Here is a 23,534-nt window from a genome sequence, read left to right as displayed (position 1 = left end):
ATGCTTAACTCATGAGAGTCAAGCAAATAACTTGTGAAAAGTATATAGTTCAGTGCTGGGCATATGATAAATGTTCTACAAAGGTTAACTTTTGTTATTATTTAGGGGAAACAAATATGAGGACACAGCTTTCCCAGTCCATTGGTACAATGTTTTTGAAACCCTATGTTTTGAGTATGTGTAGGAACTCATTGTTCTCTGGGGAACTGGAAAAAACACTGGCCTCCCACCTGCCTGTACTTAAGTCTAGTCACATCTCCTATGATGTCCACTTTGGCTCCATGTAAACCAGTGGCCATTGTATCTCTCTTTAATGCAAATGTGGCCCAACCAGGAAGAATTATGCTACGGGTGGATGGGTAATTACTGTTAGGAATGCAGCTGTAACTGGTAGTGATTGAGAGATCTATCAAATGTCAAATATAGGCTTTTACAAATCGTTTGTTATACCTCACTATAAAATGCTGAAAGTAGTTTTACGGTTATTTTGTGAAGATAATGGGGAGAGTGTGTATGTGTATTTTCAGATTGTACACCTAATCATAATTCCTTTGCTTTTTAATTGCTAGTAAAACACTATTGCTTTCCATTGTAGTTTCTTTCAAGATGGCTTGAAAACGGCTGATAAATTGAAACAATACATTGAAAAGCTGGCTGCTGATTTGTATAATGTAAGTATCTATGTGGTATGTGCATTTCAGTTTGTACAAAATATCAATATTATAGAAATCTGTATTAGAAGGCTGTTAGACTGGGTGCTGGTGGCTCACACCTGAAATCTTAGCTACCTAGTAGATTGAGATCTGAGGATTGAGGTTCAGAGCCATCCTTGGCAGGAAAGTCCATGAGACTCTTATCTCCAACTAACCACTAAAAGTCAGAAGTGGAGCTATGATTCAGAGTGGTAGAGTATCAGCCTTCAGTGAAAAAGCTCAGGCCCTGAGATCAAGCACCAGGACCGGCACCAAAAAAAAAAAAAAAAAGCTGTTAGAAGTAGAAAAGGTTTAGTGATGAGTCAGTATAAATGTAGGGCAGACAAGCTTTCAGTTTAACTCAGGGAGGCCATTCATGTTCAGGTTTTCCAGACTTTCAGTGACTAGAGAGGGAATATAAACCAGGAGTTCTAGATGGTTCTATGTTTAGGCAGCAGCCACACACCTCAGTACCCTTTTGGTCAGCAATTACAATTGGAGAATACTTGATCATGGAAGGATAAAAATTAGTAACTGTCTCTGAATAGGCAGGTTTATGGATTCCTTCAGCTTGCTTTGTATTCTCTTTTTAATATCTAGGTTTTGCTGCCCATATTTTTATTTATCATTTGTTAATCATTCAGAAAGGAGCACTAAAAGAATGTCCAATGTATATAAGGAAATACCTTCAGATAGTGTTTAGACTTGCAAAGAATACATCAGATGGAATATTTTTGATTCAAATATCCAAAATCTAAAATATGAGTTTGAATACTTATGCTATGACACCACAAGTAAAAATTTCTATGCTTGACCTGAGATTGTACTCAGAATGCAGTTGTGTAAAAATGTGGTATAAAATCACATTCAACCCATGTGAATAAGGTATTTATGAAATATAAATAAATGTCATGTTTAGATTTCGGTCCCATCCTCAAGATTACCCATAATCTAAACTCCAAAAAATGCAAATGCTTCTGGTCCAAGCATCTCAGGTAAGGAATGTTCAACCTGAAGTGAGTAGTAATATCTTTCCTCATGTAGTGCATTATAAACTTTTATGTATATGTATTGGCCCATAGGATTTTTAGGTGTTTCTATGATCTTTTTCTGGTGCTCACAAGGTATTCCTGCTCCCATTCTTTGAAAAGCCAGAAACACATGATCTTAATATACTTCTTAACCTTGCTTAAAATAGCAATTTAGAGTTCGTTTTCTGGCCTTATGGGTGTTCTTTAATAAGAAAACACAGTGCACTATTAACTAACTTCAAAACTCACTGGTATGTTCTTAGGGTAACACTAGACAGAGAGTATGAAGACTTTTAAAAGGAAAATCAGCCATGTAATTGAATTATTTGATGAATGGTATATTTGGATAAATTAAACTGCATTCCTAAAAGCATGATAAGTACTAGAAGTAATTTCTTCTTTTATAGATCAAACAGACCCAAGATGAAGAAAAGAAACAGCTAACTGCACTCCGAGACTTAATAAAATCTTCTCTTCAACTTGATCAGAAAGAAGTAGGTGGTTTATATGTTCCCAGCAGGGCTAACAGTGTAAGTGAGGCTACTTGTAATACTCTGTGTTTCCTGATTTGTGAAACAGGCACATTGATAGCTTCCTGTGGGGTGGTTCTACCAGATGAGGTAGAATGGAGAAGTGTGCTGCCCAGGGTAGAAACAGCCTTTAGCTCTCATTCTATATATACATTTTACACATAAACACACATATGTATACATACGTATACATATATACTACTTACAGAAGTTTTGCCTCAGAATTAGGAAAATTGACTTGAGATGGTCCTTGGTACTTGAATATTTGAAACAGGGTTTACAGTATATAGTAGGTGTTAAGAGGATGTAATATAGGTTCTTAATTGTAAATGTTATTTGCTCAAACACTAACTGTTTTTATGTACCAGGCACTAGTGTAGATAGTAAGCTTAAGTCCTTTCCATTGAGGAACTCATTGTGTAGTAGAGTGAACCAGCTGAGTCAACAGTCATGTCTGAGTTGATATGGATGCTCTTAGACATGGTAGCTGCAGCGAGGAGTCCTAAACAACTCAGGTGGAAAACTGCCTGCTATCATCAGCGGCTTCAAACAGGTGAGAGCAGGAAGGGTAGAGGAATAGAAATGGATTTCTTAGGTAGAAACTCAGACCTTATTATGGAAGAGCAGCTGTTGCATTAAGGGGCATGGATTTCCTAATAAGGGTAAATTTGGTAGTAATCACCATTTGTTACATGGAAGAAAATCACATGTGCCTGTTTATGTTATAAAATTATTATGGATTAAATTTGGGTGTTGTACATAAATGTAATCCTTTATCTTGTGAATTCCTTGTGCTATATCAAATCAGTGGTATACTTCCTTTTAATTCTTAAAATTTCTGTAAGGTGCTCATGAGTCCAAACAAAGATAAATCAGTCTTCACCACAATCAGGAACAACAACAACAAAAAAATCCTTTATCAGCAGAACTGGCCTTTACAGCAACCTGGAAGTTGTTTTTCACTATGAACCTAAAGTTCTATATTCTTTTGCTTCTCTTTGTACAGGTCTATGTAGGCTTTAGGATTTGGTCCAGTGAGAAAAATCTGTAGCCTTCTAATACTATGTACCTGCTTACCTTTGGTATAGGCATGGTATCCAGGAAGATCTGTGTGTTGAGGCACCATATTTATACTCAGGCAGGTCCAGGCCTTGGCTACATGTAGGTTTGGAAGCCTCAGTCTGTGTTAGAAAACATTTTAAGTATCACTCTGAAACACAAACATGCTGTATTCCTGAGTCTATTGAGGACATACAAATCCCAGAGCAATAAACATACCTAAGTAGAGAGGAAAAGGGGGTAGATTTACTTACTGGTATGTGCTTGAAGGCTTCCTACCCTTGTTTTGTCACATGGGGTTACCTCATTTCTATATAAATAGATACTTTCTGAGAAAGAAAAGTCCATATTTTTTTTTTTTTGTATAGTGATTGATATATTTTGCTCAGGCTAACTAAAAGAGCAAATAAACCATATAAACCAAAGGAGAATATACATAATGAAATGTATTTGATTTGATTTATTTTAGCTCCATTTCAAATTAATAAATGAGTTAGCACAATGTTAAGGATATTTTGCTACAAAAATTATCTTTTACAACAAGCCTATCATTTCTCATTCTGTGTACCATCCCTTATTGGAAAATGTCTTTAGAAGTTAACAATTTTTAATGACTTAAATGTGAAGGCACTGTCCATCATAGAGTTCTTGCCATAATCTGTTTGAAAAGAGTGTTACCTAAAAGGTTACCTAAGAAATTAAAAGCACTTGGTATAATTTAGCCTAATTAAACCTCCAGGTTCTAACATGGCTATATTACTTTTTTGTAGCCCGAGGCTGGTGGTTCAAGTCTGTAATCCCAGCTACTCAGTAGGCTGAGATCTGAGTATTGAGATACTAAGACAGCCTGGACAGGAAATTCACGAGACTTTTATCTCCAGTTTACCATCAGAAATCCAGAGGTAGAATTGTTACTCAGAGTGGTAGAGTGCCAGCCAGCCTTGAGTAAGAAAAGCTTAGGAACAGCTTAGCTTTGGTTGTAAATAAGAGCCCAGATTTTTTTTGAAGGCTCATTTTTTTCTCTTGTTAAAATTAGATTTTTTATTGTCATGGCAAATGTTGTATAAAATTACTATCTTAGCCTTTTGTATTAGCCTGACCTCCCAAAAAACTATTTATTACACAGCTATTTTTAGGGTTGTAATTATTCTATTCCTACTGGTGATATCTATAAATTGTATTTAGGGTACACAAAATAATTCCAGCAAATTCCAGGTTGTTTGGGTTCTGCCCCTATCCCCTCCTTGTTGAGTTCTGAATGGTCCATCAGTGTGGCGTGAAGGTTGATGGCTTGTGTGTACTGTCCCTCACTTTCCTTTGCAGCATGCAGTACATTGCCTGGTACCCAGACACTATTCCCATGTTTAATAATCCTTTACCTGTCCTTCTGCACCGTAAATATTTGTAACCCCTTTAGTGAGATTAGATTTTAAGCGGGGTGCTAGAAACATTTATAACCCCATTAAACCAGTGAATGTGTAATTGCTTGCACTTTAAAGAAATGTACCATTTTATTCCTTAATAATGCTTTTTGTATGTTAATATGGTTTCAAACAAAAGTGTTATATCTGTACTGCAAATAGACTATAGGAGATGGAATTGAAAATGAATAGGGTAGTTTCATGCAATAGTTTACATTTCATCTCTCCCATTATGAAATTTCCTCAAGCTTTTAAGTTCTTTGTGTATTTATAATGATACATATTTTTGCCTGAATGAGTTTATTGTGTGCATTTCTCTTTCCTGGACCACTGATTGATTTTGATTATGCTGTCGAAGAATTTAGGACCTATTTCATCTTTTCAATTGTGGTTTAAATTATGATTATTGTTAAGAATTCCACAATACCAACTTTCTCAAAAAATGCAGTCCTCTTTTCATTCAATTTTAACCGTCTGTTAAGCAAGCTTAATGATGGCTCTTATTCTCAAAGTATACAAGTACTAATTAATGTGACCTTATTAAGCCATGATACTCATTAATAGTTAATCATTGTTGTTGAATTCTGAAACGTGTTTCTCCCTTTCGGGTCATTTTACTGATGTCAAAGCCTACAACTCAGCTATTGTTTTGCCTGTAAAAGCATATTTATCTGAAATACAGCAAACCCATTTAGACTAAATACTTTTTCTGCAGATTCATTTACACTATTAATCAATGTTAGAAATATATTTAGGCTAAGGTTCATAGAATGGTTTTCACTAGTCATCTGGATCCTTACTTTAAAAATAAAAATAGTTTTAAAGAATTGTGTCCTAGGAAATTTTAGATTTGGTTGATTGATTGGTTCTTGGAAGATAGAGGAAGTCCCTCATGGTTAGTAGTTGTGATTTTCCTGCAGCTTCTTTGAGTTAAAGCAGGAAAATTCCAGGGAGTACATTTATTATCCCTATCCCTACTTTATCCCATGCTTCAGTTCCCTACCTCCTAATCAGTTTTCAGCCCTAACTTTTCTTTCCTTGGATTATGGGCATACTGGTTCCTCCCTCTAGAAAACTTGCTTCCAGCTGTTGTTTCTGAGCACTCAGAGATCGGGGCTACTCTTGCCCTGGTATTTATGCCAGTCCCTCAGTGTCAGGGCTATGTAAAAGGCAAGAAATTACCCATCAGGGAGGACTTAGTAACCTAAGTTACTGTGCAGGTCAGGGCTGTGAGCCCTGTTCAAAAGTAAACATTAGAGCCAGGCACTGGTGGCTCATACCTATAGTCCTAGCTACTCAGGAGGCTGAGAGCTGAAGATCACAGTTCAAAGCCAGCCTGGGCAGGGAGACTCTTATTTCCAATAAACCAGTAGAAAACCAGAAGTAGCGCTGTAGCTCAAGCGGTAGAACGCTCGCCTTGAGCTGAAGAGAACAGGGACAGTGCCAAGCCCAGAGTTCAAGCCCCATGACTAACAAAAAAAAAAAAAAAAAATGAAACATTAGAGTAACTTTGCTAGATACCTAGATATCAATCCATGATCCACCCCTCATCTCCATGTAATTAAAGCTGTCTAGTTAAATGGAAGGAATCTAGCCTATAACGGAGAAAAATTACTAAGATTAAGGAAGTGACTAGAGCGTAGGATATATAGAGGTATAGCCGAAGTAATAGAGCTCTTTCCTAGCATGAGAAAATCCCTGGATTCAGTCCCCAGTAACACAAGAAAATCATTAGGACTCAACTTTGTTGGGAAAATGTATGGTTAGTTCTTGGTTAACTACACAAGTGAACAGGAGAGTGACATGAAGAGAGTGTGAGAGTTAGCATCCACCTCACAGTCCAGGCCATGTCCTGTGCTCAATTCTGACCTTTAGGATGTGGTTAGGGCGTAGTTTTGAACACAGAACTTGTATGACACGTAGAGTAGCGTGCAGAGTTGCACTGTCCTGACAGTTTTCCCTCAGCTACTGTTAACATTAGTTTGCCTCACTGAGGACACAGTTTGATCCAAAGGGATCCTGAATGTCAAAGAGACCATTTTGGTCTTGAAGTTATGCTGTACACAGCCATCAGTAAATAATATGGGTGATTTAGCTTCTTCCCTCAGTACCCTCATGTTTGAAGCATTCTTTATGGTATAAATGAATATAGTTATTAAGTTCTCTTCAGTTGGATAAGCAAAACAAAACAAGAGGACTCCTACAATTTGTGGCTCTTAGTAGATTTTTCCAAGTACTTCATGTTGAGTTTCTCCCAGGTACCGATTCCTGGTACACACACATTTGTCAACCATCTTATCTTTGTAAAATGTGTACCTCATCTTCTTCCTTTCAGTTCAGTTTCTGTTCTCAGTATGGCCTGACACAAACCCTGATGGGCATAAAAATACCTACTGTTGCCATCACCCAGAGATTATCATGATTCTGAAGATATGATGCATTTTCTGGCATATCTTTGTAACAATGTTTGTTGTATACATTATGTAAGTGCTTAGATTATGAATTTTTCAACAAAATTAACGATGTTTTCAAATGTTCTGCCTTTTTTCTCTGTTGCTTTTGCCCTTCCTGATCGAAGTCTAGGAGAGTAAGTTAATGCTTGTTGTAAGAATGCATTGTCCTACCTCTGTGTCTAGAGACTCCTGTTGCCATGCTCCAGTTCAACCCCTGTTCATGTGTGGTGTACGTTTGTATAATATAATGGCTGTTCCTAGTTGTGCAAGAAACTATGAGTAAGCAACAGTGGAGTGCTGATATGAAATGAAGCTTGTTTGCATCTGTGTTGTTGGTCTGGTCCTATCACCACCTCACACACTTCTTGTGCCATGGTGTCATCACTTTAAACTAAGACTTGCTAATAGGTGCATTTTGTAGACCTCTGCAGGTTGAATGGGACGTATCTGAATGCTTAGAACCAAAAGTTTTTAGATTGAAGAAGTTTTCTTACAGATTTTGGATACTTATGTAGGCTTTACCAATTGAGCAACCCTATTTTGTAAAAAAAAAAAAAAAATCTGATTTTTTTGAAATGCTTCAAAAACTTTTTGGACATCTTAACAGAATTCAAAAGATTTCAGGTTTTGTTTTAGGGATGCTCAGTGTATAGATGGTTACATAAGAAAAATTTTATACCAGTTGCTGATACCTCACTCTGAAAGGAGGTTCTCATTTGTTTAGAGTCCACTAGCAGAATTACAAAAGATTAAGGGGGTGTGCCTTAGGGAAAGAGCACTCCATATCCCATGTGACCAGGGACCTGGTCTGCTTCACTCTTCCCATTGCTTCCCCTTTGCCTCTACTGCTACTGTGAACTAGTTTGACTCAGAATTCTCTCAGTGCCTTGTGTGTGCTTGGGCTCAGTTCAAAGCTGACTTGGGTTCTGACCTAGAATGAGCAGTCCTGGACCGCAGGCTCCAGCTCTGCCTTGGACTCAAAGATCCATAAGGCTCAATGGCATAATAGAGCTGAGGATTCAAGAATTGTCTCCTGCTTTTTTGTAACCATGGTTTCTGTTTTCTAGGACTCCCAGAGCCGACAAGGCGGGTACAGTATGCATCAGCTACAGGGCAATAAAGAATATGGCAGTGAAAAGAAGGGATACCTGCTAAAGAAAAGTGATGGGTATGTATAGCCCAGCCCAGCATCCCTGTATGTGTCCTCATACCCACTAGGCGCTCTCCACTGGGAGCTTCTTCCAGTCTCTCAATTAGAAAATGTTTTGGTTTCCAATATCTGAGATTGAGACGAACCTGTCTGAGAAGTGACTAATTATTTGCTGAGTTGCAGGAGATGTGAGAAACCTTTGATAAGTGCCCTGCATTGGATGATGCTTAAGGACGCCTATGGGTTTTCCCATAGTGTAGGTAGAAATTTAACACAATAAACTAATATATATTAAAGAAGAAAATGTTTTTATGTGCTAAGTCTGAGATTTTTACCTATTGTCTCTTAAAAAAAAAAAAGCAGTAATTGATCTACAGCCCCTGCATGACACTTCTGACATAGTACCTGCTCATTTAGGAAAGCATCAAGTAGGAAACCCACCTCTGCATTTATTCATAGCAGCATTTTCTACCTGGGATACCATCTAGATGCCCAAATCCCCTAACCCTCTCATTTACAGCATAGATAATCTGACAGGGACCCTTCTTTTTCTGATTCTAAAAGTAATACACTTCCTGCTATCACTGCTTTGGCTCCAGGGATGCTCCACTGTCATCTCTCCTGCTCAGCCTCCTTAGTTGGTCTCTTGTCACTCACTCCTCTTCTCTGTAGCTCACTTCTACATAGTACTCAGCTATCTTGTCAAAAATATAAAGCACATGGTATCATTCCCATACTGAAAATGCCTGGTGGCTTTCCTTTGCACATGGTACCTTCTTCCACTTTCTGTTGAGCCTCATCTTGTACCTTTCTTCTCTTGGCCCTGCTGTACTGGCCTCTTTTTGTTGTTTAAACAAATGATTCTACTTCCCAGTAAGTACATATGCAGAGCCCTGATTGTTTCTGCTACCAAGTGTCATCTTTTTAAAAAGAAAGTTCATTGAGCCAGGCACAGGTGTCTCACCCCTAGCCACTCAGTAGGCTGGGATCTGAAGATAGTGGTTCATAGCCAATCTGGAGGAAAGACCATGAAACTCTTATCTCCAATTAAGTATCAAAACAGCCAGAAGTACAACTGTAGGTCAACTGGTAGAAAAAGCTCAGGGACAGCACCCAGACTCTGAGTTTAGGCCCCAGAACCAACACATAGAAAAAGAAAGCTCCTTGCTTTTCTGACAGATTGTAGCTATGCAACATTGTTCTCATTTAAAATGCTTATATTTTTTGTTTAAATCTGTTGAAATTGCAAGTATTAATCTTAAAAATGCACCCCACCCGTCATTCTTTATATGCATTCAACAAGTATTTGCAAATCCTCTTATGTCTAAAACTTACTCTTCAAGGCACTGGGAATATAGTGTGAGCAAAAGAAAGGTCTCATTCTTATAGCACTTACATTCAAGAGAGGAAGCAAAAAAAATGGTCATTGGATGGAATAAAGATCAATGAGTGCTGTAGAAGAAGGACAGAGCCAGGAAGAGATGCTGGAAGTGAATATTAGGGCTGGAACTGGTACTTGATGTGACTTTGGCAATCACAGAAGACTCCTGAGGTGACAGGAAATGGGGAATGACCTGTACAGTCATGGGAGGGGAGGAGCTGCCAGGAACATGCTTTCCATTATGATAGACACCTAGGAGTTGAGCATCCCCAGCAGACTGGCCCGGAGGTGAGGGAGTGGGGGGCGGCTCCAAGATAAGAGGTTTGAGAAGACAGGGAGAGAAATCATGGAGGCTGGAGGAGGGGGGGGAGGGTAAGAGTGTCAATGGATGCTCCCAAATAAGATGAGAAGTTACTGGTGATTTGGAGCAAGATATGGTATGATTGGATACATTTTCAAAGGTTGTCTCTGGTTCTAGACTAAGAGCAGAAGCAGAGAGACCAGTTAGGAGGCTGCTGCCTATCTCCAGTGGGAACTGCTGGTGGGGCTGGGGAAACTAGGGTAGAGGTATTAAAAACAGTCAAATTCTGAGTAATGAAGGCAGGGTTAGAATGCTCAGATACTGAGTGCAAAGGAAGTAAACTCATCCTTGGTATATTACACAATGCCTGGCTGGCTTCATCAAGATCACATAGACAAAGGTATGAGATCCCCAATTTGTACCTTGGCCTCCTGATATAATACCAGCTATGTCATCCCTCAATATTTTCAAGGGACCACTGCTGCTGATCACCTTTGGCATGTGCTAGACAAAATTAGCATAAACTCACCCCTTGACTCCTTTGTTTAGTCTGTTCTTCCTTTGTGCTCTCATTTTATGCATATACAATCCAGTATCTCAGATATCTTGTGGATGCTAGAAGTAAAAAGTAAATGGGATGTGGCCTTAACTCTCACCCTTTCTACAGTCTGTTGGCAAGAGGTGGGGGGGAGGGGAAGGGGAGAGAGAAATGTGTCTTAGAAAAGAGGCAGTCCAGTATTGATAGGCCAGAGTTATTTGTGATGGCTTTTATAAAAGACGAAAAGATTGAAATGCCAGCATATAACAGACCAGTTAGTTGTTGCTAACCATAACTGTTCTGTGAGTCTCTCCTAAGGATTATTTGCATCGGTAATTTCTGACCCAAATTGTTGCACTATTTTTTTTTATTTTTTTGCCCGGCGGGGGGGGGGGGGGGGGGGGGCGGGGGGCGGGGAGCGGTGAGTGATAGGGCTTGAACTCTGGGCCTAAGTGCTGTCCCTCAGCTCTTCAGCTCAAGGCTAGCTCTCTACCACTTGAGTCACAGTGTCACTTCCAGTTTTCTGAATGGTTTATTGGAGATAAGAGTCTCATGGACTTTCCTGCCCCCACTGGCTTTGAACCATGATCCTCAGATCTCAGCTTTCTGAGTAGCTAGAATGACAGGTGTGAGGCTCCAGTGCCAGGAGTAACTATAATACTTTGTGCCTCAAAAGCATTTATTCAGAGGCCAGAAAGACACAATTGCTTTGCACATATTTTTCTTAAAATAATCTCAGAAAATGAGTTTTATGTTGTCAGGGTAAAAATAAGGAAGTGAGCCCTAAAGTTACATAGCTTTGTTGGGATTGGGACTGTGGCAGATGACTGATGAGACTAAAGCTAAAATGATCTAGTATCAAAGTTGATACTCACTCAGGAATACAAGCCATTTTTTTGGGAGCTTTTGGTTTATTTTGTTTTGACTATACTGGGATTTGAACTCTTATGCTTGCTGTACAAGTGCTCTACCACTGGAACCAAGTCCAATGTTTTGTACTTTTTTTAGTTGCTGTTCATATAGAGCCATACTTTTACCCAAACTAACCTGAGACTACAATCCTCTTACCTCCACCTCCCTTAAATTTGGGATTATAGGTGTGACACTATTCCTGGCTTCGTACAAGCCCACTTTCTAATAATAATAACCCCTCAAAGTGTTTACAAAGATGAGATGCTGCTGCTCTTGACTGTGCAGGGGGTGTTGTTATCCACCTTCCTCTAGGGATCTGAAAGCATCTTGTTAGCTATCTCTTAGCAGAAAGATGTGTGCTTTTGTGTTACTCTCCCTCGACTTCATAAGCTGTGAAAGCACATATGGTTATTTTGTTTTCTTAATACTTAAGAAAGAAAAACTAACAAGTGACGTTTAAGTAAAATAAGCTAAATTAGGCTGGTTGTTGAATACTGTAAAATATGTCATTAGAGGAAAGCCATGGTTTTGGCTTAGTGTGTACAGAGAATAAATACCTGACCTGACAGGCTTTTGAGAGGACAAAATGAGATGCTAACCACTTGCACAGAGCTGATTACTTCAACCATGTATAGGTATGCTTGTTTGGCAGCTATTACATCTAATCAAACTTGTCCCTAATCAGCACTTGCAAAAGAAAGTGATTTAACAGTAATTTGAGGACATATTCTCAATTAATAGTTGCAAATTGCCTCCTGAGGAAACTGGCATTTTGAGCAGTGTGGAGTTTACATCTGGTCAGATGGTGTCAGATTCTCCCTCTGTGAAGCACATTTTGGAACAAACTATGCTTCTAGTAGTTACATATGTAGGAAGATTTGTTCAGTGCTGGTTTTAAATTTGAGTTGTGATCATTTTCTCACAGGATGAATTTAAGAAGGAAAAGAAACACAAGACACTATTTTAAAGGCCTGGGAGAACTACTGTGGTCTCCTTTGATGTCATTTGTTTCCATGGCAACAGAAAGCCTGCTGCCTTCTCCTAGCCCGGGAAGTCTGTGTTCCCTGTTCCTTTACACCTACCTGATGGCAGTAGTCCCAAATGGTACAGCTGTACCTGCCTGTATGTGTGCAGATCTGCCCTGCACTCACAATCTCTTGCTTGTACCTGGGGCTTTCAAAAAAAAAAAAAGGCCTTCTGGCTTTTTCTGTCCTTCAGCATCTTTGGATCAAATTTGTCACAATCACTTGTCAAGAGTTTGGGCACCATTTATTTTTTGATAACAATAAACGTAGTTCTTTTTCTAGCAACTCTGAGGAATCGTTTTGTTTCTGAAAGACCTAAAAGAAGGTATACAAGCCACTAAAATCAGTTTCCTAAGGCATTGTCACTTGCTTGGCAGGCATCTTAATGGGGTTTGTGGGGAGGGGGGGCTTGAACTCAAGGCCAGGGCACTCTCTTAGCTTTTTTACTCAAGGATGGCACTCTTATCACTTGAGCCACAGCTCCACTTCAAGTTTTTTGGTGGTTAATTGGAAGTAAGAGTCTTACAGGATTTTCTATCAGGGCTGGCTTCAAACAGAGATCCTCAGATCTCAGCCTTCTAAGTAGCTAGGTTTACAGGTGTGAGCCACTGGCACCCAGCAGTGTTTTAAAATCTATTGTAAATTGCAGTAGCAGTAGTAGTCAGTTAACAGAGCCTTCTTGTAACTGATTTTCAGATATTGGTAAAATTCATTATTAGCATTACCATTGGTACAGGCCTGGCTCTTTCCCAGAGTGGACTTTAATCTTTGTCATGTATGTATTCTCCTGCCGTTAAATTGCTGTTGTTCCTATTTCACATTTTCACTATGCAAAACAGTGTTATGCTGACCAGCTTTTTACAGGCCTACTCTCTGATCTGCCATTCATCTGGAATAATAAGAAGCAACAAGAATTTTCTTTTTGCTGTGGTTTATTGAAGAGGGTTGGGTTTTTTTTTATTTTGGGGAGTCATCCTTTTTTGTGATTAGTATCTCGAGCCATACTATAAGATTGCATTTCCCAGACTGAATCAGACACTACATTTAGTTGTTTGGCTTGCTCCCTAGGATCCGAAAGGTGTGGCAGAGAAGGAAGTGTGCCGTGAAGAATGGGATTCTGACCATTTCACACGCCACGGTAAGTGTCTGATTTCCCTGCATATAAATCAGGTGATGTCGCCAGCACTGAGTTTCTACCTAAATTTCCTTAATATATGGATTTGGTCAGGTGGGTTGTTTCAGACATTCTTTTATGAAGCATTAGCTTTACCTTGTCTGATGGTAGTCTGCATTGGCCTGCATTGTCCTACATTTCTACCAGAAATGTTTGGGTTTTGCTGCCTTGAACTGAATTAGGTGTTGTTTGATTTTATAATCTTCTGGGAAATGTTATTAGTGATTGTGCTAGGGGGAAAAATCCTAGTTCTCTGAATTATAAAGATGGTGAAGTTTCTTTGCATGAGAAGTTAATGTAGGAAACAAAATACTCATAAAAAATTTAGTCATGCTGTTAATCAAAATACAATAAAACAAAACAGATCTTGTATTTTTTTTTTTTTTTTGTCACTCATGTGGCTTGAACTCAGGACCTGGGCGCTGCGCTGTCCCTGAGCTCTTGCTCAAAGCTAGCTCTCTACCACTTTCAGCCAAGTACCACTTCCAGCTTTTGAGTGGTTAATTGGAGATAAGAGTCTCACAGGGACTTTTCTGCCTAGGCTGGCTTTGAACCACATTCCTCAGATCTCAGCCTCCTGAGTAGCTAGGATTACAAGCATGAACTACCAACACTTAGCTTATCTTGTACTTTTTAAACTAGCAAAAATCAGAGATAAAATAGTCATAAAAGAGCTGGCCATGCTGCTGGCTTACCCTTGTAATCCTAGCTACTCAGGAGACTAAAATTTGAGGATCACAGGTTCAAAGCCAGCTCAAGCAAAAAAGTCCTTAAGACTCTGATCTCCAACAATCTACTTAGAAAAAGCAGGAAGTGGTACTATGGCTCCAGTGTTGGAGTGCTAACTTTGAGAAGCTTAGGGGCAGCACCTAGGCCCTGAATGTAAGCCCCAGGCTGGCTAAAAGAAAAAGTCATAAGGGAATAGAGAAGACAAAGTATATGCCAAAAGGTCTTTAAAAATATGTGTGTTATCCAAGCTTGATGTCAGCTGGGAGAAACTCATTGCTAATGGCAGTATCTTGTGCCAGTACCATTCTTTTTTTTTTTTTTTTATTGTGAAGCCAGTACTATTCTTGAGGTTTGGCACAGCACAGAGGCATTCAATATATACACTGCCTGAGCTCTCCCTGGTAGATGATTGTGTGCATAAGTTCACTGTCCTTTATAAGGAACTTGAGCAGTTGGGTCTCCTCTGCCCTTTGCCCCTTGCAGACCCCTAGACCCCTTAGGAATTCTCAGAGGCTTTGAATCTCCCATAGTTGGTCCAGCTGTGACCAGCTACCTATCTATTATCAGAAATCTTTCTGACAGACTTGGTCCACTTATCGTTAAGTTTAACAATTATCTTTTTTTCTTTTTTTTTCTGGCGGGAGAGGAGGAAAGATAAGATGGGAGGTTTGTAGTCAAGGTTTCACACTTGCTATGCAGATATTCTACCACAGGCCTATTTGTGACAGTTATTTTTCAAATAGTGTCCAGTTTTTTCCAGAGCAAGCTTCTGACTAGTTTTCTTGTCTATATACCTCCCACTGAGCTAGCATCATGGATGGGTACTGTGAAACAAGCTTTATTCATTGAGTGAAGTCTTGCTGTAATTCCAAGTACCTAAAATTACAGGTATGAGCCACAATATCTAGCTAATTATTTATTCAGCATTCATTTATTAAGCTGGCCTGAGCATCAAAGATAGACTTGGAGCTGGGTGCCCGTGGCTCACACCTGTAATTCTAGTAGTTTGGGAGGCTGAGAATGAGAGGATAACAATTCAAGAGCAACTCAGGCAAAATGTTTGTAAGATCTCCTCCCTCCCTATAGTTAGGCCCAGTGGTGTATGCTTGTCATCCTAACTTCATGGGGGACTGAGAATGAGAAACTTACAGGTACATGACAAGTGGGGGGATAAAATCTTCAAGACTCTAGATGAAAGAAGCAGGGTGTGCCCCTGTTGTCCCAGCTGTGGTTAGAAGTATAAAATAGGGGGGTGACGGTACAGGTGCATATTGATGCAAAAAGCAACACCTGTCTCAAAAATAACCTACTGCATATTGAAAATGAGCTAGACAACTTGTGGGTGGGGATGGGATGGAAATCTTGGAGAGAGCAAGGGAAGGGGTAACATTGTCCAAAAAGAAACATACTCTTTACCTGACTTACGTATCTATAACCCCTCTGTACATCACCTTTGTAATCAGAATTTTAATTTTTTTTAAATGAAGGAAAGAGCTAGAGGTATGCTCCAGTAGTCAAGCACTCATTTAGTATAAAAACAAGGCCCAAAGTTCAAACCCAAGAACCGCCAAAGATAAAGTAAAAGATTCTTGAATGGAAAGGTAGGTAAACTCAAAACACTTTTTCTGTGTGCGTGTGTCAGTCGTAGGGCTTGAACTCTGGGCCTGGGCACTGTTCCTGAGCTCTTCAGCTCAAGACAAGCACTCTACCACATGAGCCACAGCGCCACTTCCAGTTTTCTGGTGGTTAATTGGAGATGAGTCTCACTGACTTTCCTGCCTGGGCTGGCTTTGAACTGTAATCTTCAAATCTCAGCCTCCTGAGTAGCTAGGATTACAGGCCTGAGCCACCAGCACCTAGCTAAACTCAACACTTTTGACATCCTCAAGTTTAATTCCACATAAAATTTTATGTGTATACAAGAGTGGAAATTTCTGCCTTTTCTACTTAATTTTGTTTGTAAGTTTCCAAACAAAGATTTACTTTCTGTACCCTGACTTTTTTTTACCTTCTACTAGAGAACTCTTCCTGTGAATTTGTCTGGCTATGATCATTGCAGAAAGCATTCTGACAGGCCATACAATGTCCTTATCATGCTCTTGACTGTTTGCTGTGGGTGGCACTGCAGTAGAATGGGATGTGGAATAGATGAAGGTACCTCAGCACTACTTCCTGACATGACCTTGAGCAATTTGCTGAAAATAAAAAATAAACTTCTCTTCCCCATCCTTTTTTATCTTTTCTGCCAAAAGACATTATTCTGGTTAAGCCAACTGTTTATGTGTATTTTCTCTAATTAACAACAAATATCATATTGGCCACATTGTTTGATGGATAAGGAAATAGACAGTGGCATCTGTCAGATTTGAATCTGAATCCCAGCTTTGGTATTTACAATGTGACCTTGAGAAAAGTGTTTAACTCAGAGATTGGGGATTAAGTAAGATAGCATGCCATGTTGTGGGCACAGTTAGGAGTTGAGGGTTCATTGATGTCACTGCCATTGCTGAAATCTACTGACTAGCAGTCCCTCCTGCTGCTAACAGTGGGAGACAATGTGTTCCTCCCTAATTCTGATTCTCTCCCACCGAGGTATGTTATTTTCCTTGCTTTTCACTGGCTTGAAGCCAGACTTTTTGCTGCCAGCTCCATCACTTGTAATCACATTACTACCCCCACAGAAAGATCTCCATAGGCAGTTTTAGTTGCTTTTCTTGACTTTGTAAACACCATGGGCTACGTAGGATGATTAGAAATGAAGGCCGTTGGTTTCCTGGGAAAGCATAAAGAGATTCTGTGATTTTTTTTGAACAGTAAGCCTTTGGTACCAGAAAATTTGGGGCCTTCTTTAGGCTCAGCATCTACACATTCCTCTGGCTTAACCCCCAGCAGTGTCATCTTTGTTATTCTTACTAGCATGGTTCAGGATGGAATCAGGGCTGCATTCATTCAGGGGTAGCAATGTCTGCTCCACAAAATCATTTGGTATGTGCCAGGACAGACACATATGCGTCTCATAGGCTCTGCTTGGCCTGTCTGCTTCTACTGACAATTTTGTATGGCCCTGGAATAATGTTATAATATCCAAGTGCCCTTGGCAAAAAAGATTCCTCATCCCTGATCAATGAAAGATTCAGTGACTTTTTGCCTTGACCACCTAGGGAGGATCTACTCTACCTCCCCCAGCATGCTGTTCTAGAGACCAAACAACAACAACAACAACAAAAAAAACAATACTACACAATGCTCTACCACTGATCCATTGGATTATACCCCAGCTCGATCCAATGCAGTTAAACTGTGTAAGATCATTTCATTTTAGAATTCATTAAAAAAAAAAAAGTTTGTATCAGGTCACTAAGTCATTTTAAGTAGATTTCTATGCCTGTGGGTTTCACTGTATAAGATGTTTCCAAGGGTAAAGCCTGGACTGGATTCCAGGCAGGAGGCATATGCACACTGCTGCTTGTAGTTGGAGTAACATGACTTGGGCATCCTTTCGTGTGTGCCTTCTTCAGCACATCTGTGGTACTTCAGCACTTTCTGTGGTATTAAAACCAGGTACTGTGGTCTCTCAGCTGGCTTTTTTGGCTCTTGTGAATAATACAAATTGTTCAAATTGGTGTCTTTCAAGGGCAATATCTTACTCATCTGCCAACTGGCTTTCAGTTTCTCTACCTCTAGAGATACTTTGCTTTTCTTCTTTAAAAAAATCCAAAAGCATTTCAGTATAAGTTAATATAAAATATTTCATTCTTAGTAATCTTAAAAGTTTAATTTCTGAAGTATAGTACCTGTACTCCTCAAAGTCTCTTACTTCCTGAATGTATTAATCTTAATGTCATATACTATTTAAATAATGGGTTAAAACAAGAAATAGATCCACTTCTATAACCCAGCCTAGAGAGGCAGAGGCAGGAAAACTAAGAGTTTGAGAACAGCCCAGGCTATACAGCAAGACTGTCTTGACAACCAATGAAGAAATAGAAATACCACTTAACTGACACTTAGTTTGTGCTTTGCATTTAATCTGACAGCAATACAGGATAAGTAACGCTGTCTTCATTTCTCATTAAGCTGGGAGTAGAGACCCTGTCTAGCTCATCTTTGAATTTTAATCCTCCCTCCCTCCCTCTCTGCCTTCCTGCCTTCCTGCCTTCTTTTGTCTGCCTGTGTAGCCCAGGCTAACCCTCCATCCTATCCCGGCTTGTTACAAGCTTGTTCTACCTCATAGATATTAGTTAACGCATTTTAAACAGAATTTTTTTTTTCTTTTTGTCCAACCTGGAGCTTGAACTGCCTGGGCACCTTGACTCCTTTCACTCAATGCTAACTCTCTACCACTTGATCCACAGCACAAGTTCCAGCTTTTTCTGTGATTAATTGGTGATAAGAGTCTCATGAACTTTGCTGCCCAGGCTGGCTTCAAAGTGTGATCCTCAGATATTAGCCTCCTGAGTAGTTAGGATTACAGGCATGAGCCACAAGCACACTACTAAACAGAATTTCATGAGAGGCTTATAAAGCCTGGATCCTGTGCCTAGAGCCATATAGTATATAAATGGCTGGACCTATTCTCAAACCCCAGGCCTGAATAATAGTCTTTGGAATGGAACTCTTTGTCCTACGTTCAAATCAATTCATAGAGTCTTAGAGCAAAGAAGTCTGTGAATGTCTAGGAAAGGAGATAGAGGCAGTCCTGAATCTTTGAAAAGATTTCTAGAAGTTTATATTGAATCTGAAGATCACTTATGTAATACATTATGTTTTTAAACTACCTGTACATGCCCTTGTGATCAACACTATAACAATCGTTCAGTTCTTAGTAACTTTTTTTTCAGTCCGTCAACACTAAAAATGCTTTAGTATCACACAGAAATCTACCAAAATTGTGTAGGGTTTTAGTGAAGAAGTCTGGGGGTCCAGCTGGACCAAACCAGATAGAGCATATTCAGGTGTTGTGTGTGTCTACCTACCTGGAGGCTCCTTATTTTAAACAGTGGAAGGTTAGGAGTGCAGCCTGGGATTGGGCTTGGCTCTGTAGTAGAGTACTTGCCTAGCATTCCTGGGACCATGGGTAAGGGAAAGAGAGCACTGTCTTTTGAGACCACATGCAATTAAAGGCAATCAACTCCTCATTGTGTGTGCCTTTACTATTTACTGCTGTACTGCTACTCTCACTTATATACTAGGCTAATAAAGTGCCTGTTTTTCAGAGTTGTGAGAGGTAAATATGATGATGCATGTAAAGTTTTGTAGCATGATGAAAATTCCCAAAACTTTGCAGTTATTGTCATCTCATTGAGCTAAGGTGGGATTTCAGAACTCTGTAGCCAGGCTGCCTGGGTTAATTCCATCTCTGTCACTGGTCCCTAGTGACCATTTCCCATCTAGATAAGGGAGCCATTAATAGTGCCTGATTCATAGACAGTTGTAAAGATTAAATTAGTTCATTGATTGTAAGTAATTATAACAGGATGTGGGATACAATTAGGGCTCAATAAATGTCAGCTATTATTATTATGACAATTAATCTTCCCTAGTTTGTTACTACCTCCATTTAAAATGTAGCTTATTGTAATTTTTTTCGCGTTGCTCTTCCCTTTACTACTCAATATGCTTTACCAGGACCGTTGGAGGTTCATTTTTTTTCTCCTAGAAATTAAGTTTCTCCTTGGTAAGGGTTAATAGCAGCTCTTTTGCCTCCTGGGGCAATTTACTAAGGCAAGAATTTGATGTGTCTCTCCTTGTCCTTGAATTCTTGAATCAGTGGACTTTTCCAACTACTGTTGCTTTCAATCCTATCCAGGGCTTTAAGAGTCACTTAAAGTACATTCAGGAAGCACAAAGGGTCTGCAAATCCTCCTACTTTCCTATTAGTTTTAGACAGAAGATCTCAGTTGACTTTCACACACCAGGACCCTTTGAAAATGCAACTGTGGGTCCACAGGCACTAGTGTAGAACCTTCTGCGTAGCCATGTTCACAGCAGAAGGAATGCAGTTTTGCTCAAGCTGATGATGTCTATTCAGGCATATGAAACAACTAGTGCTGTTTTTAATCTCTGTGGTATGTCTTTGCAGGCTTCTGCCACATTGTAAGTGGGGAACTGGAGACATTCATGTTCATTGTAGATCTTCCCAAAGTCAAGTTCTATAACGCATACATTTAGAAATGTATCCACTTAAATTTTGCAGGTTTTTTGTTCAATAATACATTCAGTGGGGATTTTTGCTGTTCTGTCCTAATGAAAGGTCTTCCCCTTTTGAATCTCTTCCCCTATTTGAATCCCAAGATTACATACTCACAGCATCAATAGAGGTTATTACAGTTCAAAGTCTTTATCACTTGCATGTGAAGAAACCATTGAAAGTGATTGGAAAAGACTGCAGTTGACTCTAGTGATCCTTCTCTCTGACAGCACATTAGAGAAGTCTGGAAATGAAGCCCAAAAACTTTTTCCCAAGTAATTCTGATGCTCAGGCACAGTGGAGAGAACCACTGAGTTGCTGCCCTGTTCTTGACCAGTATCATAGAGAGACAAGAAAGGAACTGTGTATCCTACTACAGTGCTGCTGGTCATTTGTGATCTGATTTGTTGACCCTAGTCAGAACTCAGCCAGTTTGCAATCTGATGCTTATCACCTCCTTTATTCTTTTAGTGTGTGAAGCAGGAAGATTAGAGACAGTGACATTTGGGAAATGTTTTTAGAAATGTTAAATACTTCTTTCTTACACATGCACATTCTTAGCCAATTGGAAATTAGCCCTGTGGTCAAAATGGTAGAGAAAATTAGGGCCATATATAGTTACCCACAGTCTAGAATGAAATACTTCAGCTAGCTGGTAAGCTACTTCTCTGTTTAGCTGTAGGAAGGATGGCCAAAAGGAGGGGATTTGAACTTTTGGTCACAAGAACAGTGGTTGGAGTGTGACACAAATGAGTGGGATTCCTCGCCTGATGTACTCAGTGATAAGCAGGAAAATGAGGGAACTGGTCAGAAAGAGCCAGAAAAGGAGAAGCTAGAAAGATAACCTTGCTTGCTTTACTAGTTTTTCAAGTCTAACTTTTGACAAGGAAGCAACATCAAAAGTGGGAAGAGGTTTGTTCTGCTCTCAGCCTTGCCTACTTTACATCATCTTCTCGATCCTCACTTTGTTCATCTATGAAATAGGTTTAGTACTAGTTTCTATAGTCAGTGCAAGAGTTACTAATTCAATTTGTGCACATTACCTGTCAGAATAGATGATCTCTGAGAGGGAAATATTTTGTATTGCCCAAAAAATATTTGTATTGCCCAAAATATAGCAAAACACCTTCCCAAAACCAGTAGTTTTCATGCAGTGAGGTTTTGGAGACAATCTTTCTGCAGTGCTGGGTACTTCATCAGGTACTTCATTTCCTGCCAGGACTTCACTGCAGTTAATGAACACGTGCCAGATTTATCACTCCTCCAGGGCAGAGTATGTGTCTTGAGTATTTATTGAATGAAAATATTGAAATAACCATAAGGGTTTAGGCAGCTCTGTTTCCAAGCATTAGTGGAGGAAGGAAAGAGAACATTATCATTTTCTTTTCGTCTCTTCCTACACATCAGCCTCAGTGTGGTGGGGTAAGGCTTATTCCAGACTTATTACTAGTGTTCACTTCTTGTCTGTGAAGCAGAGCAGGATGATGGGCAGGATGATGGGAGGAAATGATCCCATTTCTGAATACCAATTCCAGTAGCAGCTGCTTTCTGCTCTCAGAGAAAGACGTCTGTTCTAACACATCTCCATTTCCAGCAGAAACGGCACCATGCTGCCTGAGAAGTTGTCTGAGGACAAACATAGAGCTTGTTTTCTTTTGGTAGATACAGAAATAATTCATCAGAATTGATGCCTGCCATTTCTTCCTGCACTTCTCTGCATTTCTAGCTGAATGGCCAGTTTATTTTTAAGCATGGGAGCATTATGGCAGAAGAATCATGTCTTCATCACCTCTGTTTCTTGGAATGTACCAGGGTTTTCTTAATTAAACTGTTTTCATTTTCACAAATTAGAAATTCAAATATGTTTGCCATTAGTTCATGTGTAAAACAAACACATCTGTGAACATTGTCAATTGACAAAGAGCAGTTTAAAAACAATATGTATGAGTTTAACCAGTGCATGTTTAAAGCAACAACAACAACAACAGGCACTACACAGAACTTCTTTAAAATTAGATAGTACCAGATGCAGTGGCTCACATCTGAACTCCAGCTACTTTGGAGGCAGTGATCAGGAGATGCACACATGTTTATGCACACACACACTCATACTCCCTCATATTACTCATACCCTCATAGTTCAGAGCCTGGACTGGCAATTCACATACCCTAGAATGATTACTCTTGAGTAATTCAGGTCCATCTTTAGCTGTGCCTTTAGTCTCCAGTTTAAATTGTAGATTTAATTCAAGTATTCATCAATGGTCTTCTGTCCTATTCCCCCCCCTTCTCTACCAGCTACCGCCTGAAATGCATGTCACTACCCTGATGAGCAGTGATTTCAGGACTTGTGTGAACTCCTTAACACCACATGTTGTGCCCTTCCTATTCCTCTGCCATTGGTAGCTGCTGCCAATAGGCCCCAACCTTCCCCCCCCCCCCCGCCCCCCTGGGACTTCACACTTGCTCCTTTGGACTCACCCAGCTTGTTCCTAATTCCTGCTTACCCTGATCCTCACCAGAAGGCCAAGGCTGCTTGGAGCCTTGTCAGAGTCCTGGGTCCATGTAAGAGCTTAAGCCTGCATTCTGTGGGCACTGGGTCTATTCTTCGTACTTACATAGGTCCATTTCCCAGAGCTGTTGGTGGCAATGACCACATACTTTTACATGTGCTTAGAATGTGAAAGAGGCATAAGAACCATCTGCCAAATGTGTAATTAAGCAAGGAAGTACATTGAAGAATTTCTTTCTTCATCAATTAGGGAAGTAGGCACTTAAATGTGAATCAGTTAATCTTTGGAACTGTTGCTTTGGAGAGATGTGTGGGGACCACCTGCTATTCCTTGAGGTGTATGGTCACCCCACCATCTTCCAGGATGTACCCCACATGGAAGCATAAGAGAAGGAGTGGGAATGCTGATCAGTTCAGACCACTTTCTACTGAGAAC

The 23,534-nt window shown here is 39.8% G+C and overlaps 1 protein-coding gene across 2 annotated transcripts in view; it reads left to right on the top strand.

Moving 5' to 3' along the window:
* Positions 1–23,534, top strand: part of Asap1 (ArfGAP with SH3 domain, ankyrin repeat and PH domain 1) — a 262,146-nt gene that overhangs the window by 179,062 nt on the left and 59,550 nt on the right. Inside the window, exons 9-12 of one of the 2 annotated variants that reach the window (XM_042699919.1) lie at positions 596–671; positions 2,131–2,217; positions 8,254–8,354; positions 13,562–13,631. In XM_042699919.1, the coding sequence (XP_042555853.1) occupies positions 596–671; positions 2,131–2,217; positions 8,254–8,354; positions 13,562–13,631 (334 nt within the window). Of the gene's footprint in view, positions 1–595; positions 672–2,130; positions 2,254–8,253; positions 8,355–13,561; positions 13,632–23,534 lie in introns of both variants that reach the window. The other variant, XM_042699918.1, reaches the window with a different exon arrangement.

This window comes from Dipodomys spectabilis, unplaced genomic scaffold (genome assembly GCF_019054845.1).
Source record: "Dipodomys spectabilis isolate Male_0828 unplaced genomic scaffold, ASM1905484v1 ptg000264l, whole genome shotgun sequence".
Classification (NCBI taxonomy): domain Eukaryota; kingdom Metazoa; phylum Chordata; class Mammalia; order Rodentia; family Heteromyidae; genus Dipodomys; species Dipodomys spectabilis.
This window is presented reverse-complemented; position numbering and strand designations above follow the sequence as displayed.